At 40.9% G+C, this 5773-nt stretch overlaps 2 protein-coding genes across 2 annotated transcripts in view; both read right to left on the bottom strand.

Annotated features, from left to right (window-relative positions):
- Window positions 1–1420, bottom strand: part of atl3 (atlastin 3) — a 9965-nt gene extending 8545 nt beyond the window's left edge. The window contains exon 1 of the mRNA XM_035668807.1: window positions 1287–1420. The gene's annotated coding sequence lies outside the window, so the exon portion shown is untranslated. The remainder of the gene's footprint in view (window positions 1–1286) is intronic.
- A 423-nt stretch (window positions 1421–1843) lies between these two features.
- The window catches only part of si:ch211-145o7.3 (forkhead box protein N2), a 5070-nt gene continuing 1140 nt past the window's right edge, over window positions 1844–5773 (bottom strand). Inside the window, exons 2-5 of the mRNA XM_035668809.1 lie at window positions 4970–5624; window positions 4454–4569; window positions 3753–3808; window positions 1844–3349 (exon numbers count right to left, since the gene is read on the bottom strand). Of these exons, the coding sequence (XP_035524702.1) occupies window positions 3000–3349; window positions 3753–3808; window positions 4454–4569; window positions 4970–5602 (1155 nt within the window). The 5' untranslated portion in view covers window positions 5603–5624 and the 3' untranslated portion in view covers window positions 1844–2999. The remainder of the gene's footprint in view (window positions 3350–3752; window positions 3809–4453; window positions 4570–4969; window positions 5625–5773) is intronic.

The raw sequence follows: 5773 nt of genomic DNA, 5'->3' as shown, positions 1-5773 counted from the left end.
TTTTAATGAATTGTGTCTTTAACTTGTCACACAAAGTGAAAAATGTCCCCGGTAATAATCGTCCACACCCCTGACAAATATTAATTTACAATGATATAAAGCATAAAGGAAAGCAGCAAATCAACACATTTGACACACTGGGAATAGTGAATCTAAGAGTGTTCCTTTCTTCTGATTATAAAAATAATTGGTAACTACTGGAGTCTTGTTTTTCCTTCTTTGTAAGTTTTTAAATAAGTCGTTCTTTTCCATTTTTTGTTGTTGGCTGGCCACACGTAATTAACTGATGTACTATGAAAATGTTTCCATGTCTGACCATCACAAGAACAGAAATCATTCAAAATAAAGTGGTCAGAAGAAAACTGGAAAATGGAATGGAAAAATAATCAGTAGATTAGTCAATAATGACAACAACCATTAGTTATATGCCTAAAGGACAAATTCCTTAGACATCACTGTGCTGTGCAACTGATCCTCTTTCCAGCCTACAGAAAAATCAGTCATGCACTGATCTTTCCATCAGACACAATATTTGTCTCTGTGTAGAGCCGACTGTGGGAGTCTCTTATGGGTGTCACGCTGCTTTGCCTCCAGCTAGTGGATTCAGCATGCTCTCCCATACACTGCTCAGGTTAGCCACTTCAATGGCCTTCATTGTTGTTGCTTTCTGAGGAAGAGGCCCTCCTCTCCTCAGAAAGTGCTTTCATAACAGTTTATCTTTGGTTGTAATACGCTGAGCTCGTTCTCTCCTTTCACCCAAAAACCCGTCACCTCCATAAAGGTGTGGCACCCATCATTATCATACCGGACATTTCTGGGAGGTGAGTTGATGCAATAAAGCAAACAAACAAAAGAAGTCTGCAGCAAATCCTTATTTTGTAACCTGCCTGCACTTCGTTGTGAGCACGTATCGCCTGAGATCAACTCCACTGTGCAGTACTTTCTCTGTAATGAACGCAGCTTGACGCCAGCTACTGACAGCGCCTCTGTTTACACTGCCACTACTGGGCTGAGCTAAACACACCTGTAACGTTAACGTGGATCAATAGCTGCTAAATCCCACACATACTGACGGAATATCCTTGTAGTTCGTGTCTGTAGCTAACAGCTTATATGTCTCCATGTTCTCTAACAGGAGCGATAAGAGGCTAACGCGTATCTGTTGTTCGCTGTTACACAAACGGGAAACGAGTGTTAAAATAACGATGCAGCAATATTTTAAAAAAGGAGCTACAGCCTGAGTTAGCTTTGACAATAACACACGTCTGTGCTTAATGTAATGTTACCTTTGGTGTCTTCAACTGGCTTCAACACAATCTCACCAGAGTCGACAAACGAAACGTGACTCTTTTTATGCTGGCATGAAAACAACTAATGAGAACTTTTTTCCACCACGAAAACTCGCACACTTCCGCGTTCAGCTCGCGCAACGTCTCACGGGAAATGTAGTTTTGCTGTCATGTCCTGTTTGCGCTTTAGGCTCTCTACGAACTACGTTACCCACATGACAACTCGGCCTCATACCCATGGGAAATTTAGTTTTTAATGCAAAAGTTACGAATACGGAACTACTGTATAAGTACTGTAAAACAGACGTTAGGGGTTTTGCGTATATTAAAATCATATTTGAAAACCTCCGCGGAGGAAAAAGACATCGTAGCTTAGCAACAGGTGTTTGTCTGAGGACACAGCACGTAAAGGTGTAGCAGACTGTATTTATAGTAGGCTGTGGTTGTTACGCCCTCTAATGGTGTGATTCGTACAAACAGCAACAAACAGTCTATAACAAACTGTAATGCAAACTACACCAAACTTCAATTCACAAGAACTGCATGACAAATTTTATTTGTTAGATTACAAAATCTGAAGCTTTTGAAAATACACATAATTTACAAACAGAAATTCAGTGTACCCTGAAATGTAAAGTGGTTTAAATGGCAGTGAGTTCATCTTACATTTCAACTCTAAATCAAAACTATTCCTGATTTAAGCAGAGTAGCTTATCTTACAATATCATGTCTACGTTTTCAAATTCAGAGAAAGCTGAAAAACATTCAGGGATGCAGTAACATGACGTCGTTTACATAAAATCAACTCTAACAAACATGATCTGAAGAATGACGATGGGTATAAAGAAATTAATTAGAAATACAATTGGAAGTACGCACATTATTGTAACCGAGTAGTGCTTTCACACTTTGTGAGTGCAATCTACAATCACAACTACATTATAAATTAAATATACTCTACTTTAAGAAAGACAGCATTTTCTTAGAATAGGCTACAGTAACAATGTTGAGGGGCAAGATATATGACTGAAGTTTGTTTTCCTCATAAAGTAACCTCAATGAAAACCTTCTAATAAAGACAAGATGGTCACCACTTTGAAGAACTGGTTGCTAAGACAAAGTAATATTGAAATGGTAATAGTGTGAATATGAGTCAGTGTATTCCTCAAAAGAGCTATTTTTGTACTTTTCTTGTACAGGTTTTAGTGCTTTATCAATCTTATCCTAACTTGGGAAACATCTTAATGAAGAAACAGTAGAGTTGGAAGCACTCCTTCCACCCCTGAGAATGAACTTAATGTGTTACAAAATCACAGTGGAAAACCTAAAAATCTTACTGCATTGAAGACCATACTCTTTAATACTTTGATTTTGTCCACATTATTCAGTCTTTGTCCAGGTTATTCATTGTATGGTATGGCATGATGGTAAATTCAGGTTGTGCATTGAAAGTGCCTGAATACATGTGAAGCAATGTGGTCCATAGTCTTGTTAGTCCATCAAAAAGTTGATTATATATATTTTTACCTAACTACAAAACAATACGCAAGCCTTAGGGCAGTGTCAAAGTCTCGGTAGGAGGCAGTCGGTTTGCCAAACGTCATCATTTTAAACATAACATAAATCCCCATTTATGTTGGTTTGTTGGGGTATTTGCTCATAGTGGATTGAAGCATTGCATCAGCTGTGACTGTTAAACAGGATATAACATTAATATCCTCCGCCTGCTAGGTCCAGCAGTGACCCAGCAGCCTCCTGGGCCTCGGCATCAAGCTGAAGGATCTCCACGGTCTCCAGGTCCAACTCGGTGTCACCCGGTAGCACCAGGTACTGGTACTGGTGAGACTGATAATAGTGTAACTCGATGTACCCGCTGTCCGACAGGGGATCTTTCTCCATCTCCTCGCTGACCTCCTCCTGCTGGTAATCAATCGACTCCATGGTGACAAGCTCCTCGTGATCCGGGGTCAAAGGGCACGGTGGGTTTTCAGAGAAATTTGGGTTATCATTGGTTAAGGTTTGGGGTGAGGGTGAGAGGAGGAGGGTCTGAGAAAGAGGATCTGCACGAGAAACAAAAACAAAAAAGGAAGGAAACGACAGTGTTGAAGCTGAAAATGGGTCATTAATATTAATAACTCGGCTGATTGAACAACCACTTGTCAGATTCTTCAATGAGCCCATATAGCGCATAGGCTCGGAAATAAAACGAGGGCACATAAGAAGGGGGCTAAGCTAGGCTACTGCTCGGTTGCCTAGGCAATAGAAGGTTGTTTCCACGGCAACGGAACACAAACACAGGAACAATGTTGCATGCTGAGAAAGCCGCAGAGCAGGAGAAAAGCTGCAGGTGATAAAAGTGTCACAGAGAGCTGTTACTCCATTGATAAAATATTGTAGTCAAATGGGGTCAAATATGTAAGTTCTTGTGCTAATAATTAGGTGACGTGAGCCACCATCACTAACCTGAGATCTCCAAAGAGTCGCACACTGCAGGCACCCCAAATTCAGCTCCTTCCAACCTGCACACAACATGGTAAGATAGTTACAGTAGAGAAATCTGTAAATATAGTTGTTTTTGTTACACATACACCTCAGTAAGATACTGAAATTAAAATTCTATCCAGAAATATGCACTGCATTAACAGAAAAAACAACTCAATCAACTTCATCGAGTGAAGAAATATTGTGTGGTGCTGCAACTAATACAATTTCCCAAGTAATCAATCAATCAGTTTATCTATAAAAAACAGAAAACAGTAAAAACGCCAAACATAAAGTCTAAATTGCATGTTTTGTCCAACTAATAGTCCAAAATACAAAAATATTAAAATTAAATGTATTAAAAAAAGCAGCCAATTCTCACATCAGACACTGGTGCCAGAAAATGTTTCCTCAGATAAGTGACATAACCGATTATCAAAACAGTTGTGGAGTGATTGATTAATCAACTAATCCTATCACCACTAATACAGAGTATTGACTTTTTGTCTATTATCTGACAAAGAGTCAGTCAACAGAAAACGTATCCACCATAATCTAACTCCCAGCGTCACAGATACCGTATGACAATCAGTTCATTTAAATTCCTGGCAGCTGTTGAGACAAACGTTGAATTTATGGAGTTAGAGATGAATAAAACATGTAAACTGTGTGATTATACTCACAGTGCAGGCTTGTTAATCAGATTTGTGCTGTGATAACTGTGGGTCTTCCTCAGCACCTCGAGGAGTGCCGGCCGATACTCCGGGCACACACACCACAGCGATCCCTTCCCCACTGACTGTAACAAATATTCAAAACCACTTTAAAACATTCAAACTGCAGCAGCAAAGATGTTAGTTTTAATCAACACTGAGACCATACAACAACCATAGCACATGTGGAGTACATTATAATAATTTCCCTGTAGGGCAGTTTAATTGCTGCCTGAATATCTTGTATTTTATTCTCTTTCTTACTCTTTGCACTACGTTCAAAGTGCTGCTGTGCCAATGTGAATTTCCTCTGTGGGGGATCAATAAAGGAACCTCTTATCTTATCTGACAGAGCAACACATCTGGATTCAGTTTTTTACTCAGGGACATTTTAATAGGACGCCTGAACCTCTGTCCTATATTTTAAGCACAATGATTCACTACATGACTCGCTCTTAATGTGTTGAGCGTGAATCACGTGCCCACCTGGCTCTTGTCCCTCTGAATGCGGCGGAAGCTCTTGCTCAGGGACAGGTTGTGTCTGACAGAGTTCCTCCAGCCCCCAGAGGCTGTCCTGTAGTAGGGGAAATTGTTCACAATCCATTCGTAGATGTCCTTCACCGGAAGCCTCTTGTCAGATGAATCTTCTATTGCCATGAAAATCAGACTGCTGAAGGAGTACGGTGGCTTGGACGAGGCAGGCGGAAGAGATTGGGTGGGTGCGGAGGACTCTAGCTGAGGCAGCGGTATCATTTTGGGAAGGGGCTGCAGAGGTAACAGGTCGCCCCTCTGATGCAGCCAGCTGAGGCACGTCAGGTCATCTTGGTCAGATGCGTTCGCCGGGCTGAGACATTGTATGTTTTGTCCTTCGAGGCATTGAGATGCTGTGCAGTGTGAAAGAGGGGAGGAAGACTGAAAAGACTCTGCTGTTGCTGGAGAAAGTGAGGTAGGGGATGGGGGGAATGAAACAGGTGACAGTGGGAGTGAAACACGGCCATTAGAGCAGGTCTGCTGCGGAGACGAGGAGAAAGGCAGGGACCCTCCGAAAGCGGTAGGACACGGTGACAAGGGTGGCAGTGTATGAGAGCTGTTCTCCATCTCTCTCCCAGGAGGAAACATCCAGGGTCATTCAGCTGTACCTCTGATGAAAGGGAATGATAAATGTACATCAGGATTAAAACAGAGCAACTTTGTACTAAGGACTGAAAATGTGATCTTTTATATATATACAGTTATATATATATATTGTTGTATATATAGTTTGTTCTTAATAGATGTTGCTTGTATAAT

This window comes from Morone saxatilis, unplaced genomic scaffold (genome assembly GCF_004916995.1).
Source record: "Morone saxatilis isolate NCDOM2014 unplaced genomic scaffold, NCSU_SB_2.0 Contig22, whole genome shotgun sequence".
Classification (NCBI taxonomy): Eukaryota; Metazoa; Chordata; class Actinopteri; family Moronidae; genus Morone; species Morone saxatilis.
The sequence above is the reverse complement of the archived record's forward strand: the minus strand, read 5'-3'. Positions and strand labels throughout refer to the sequence as shown.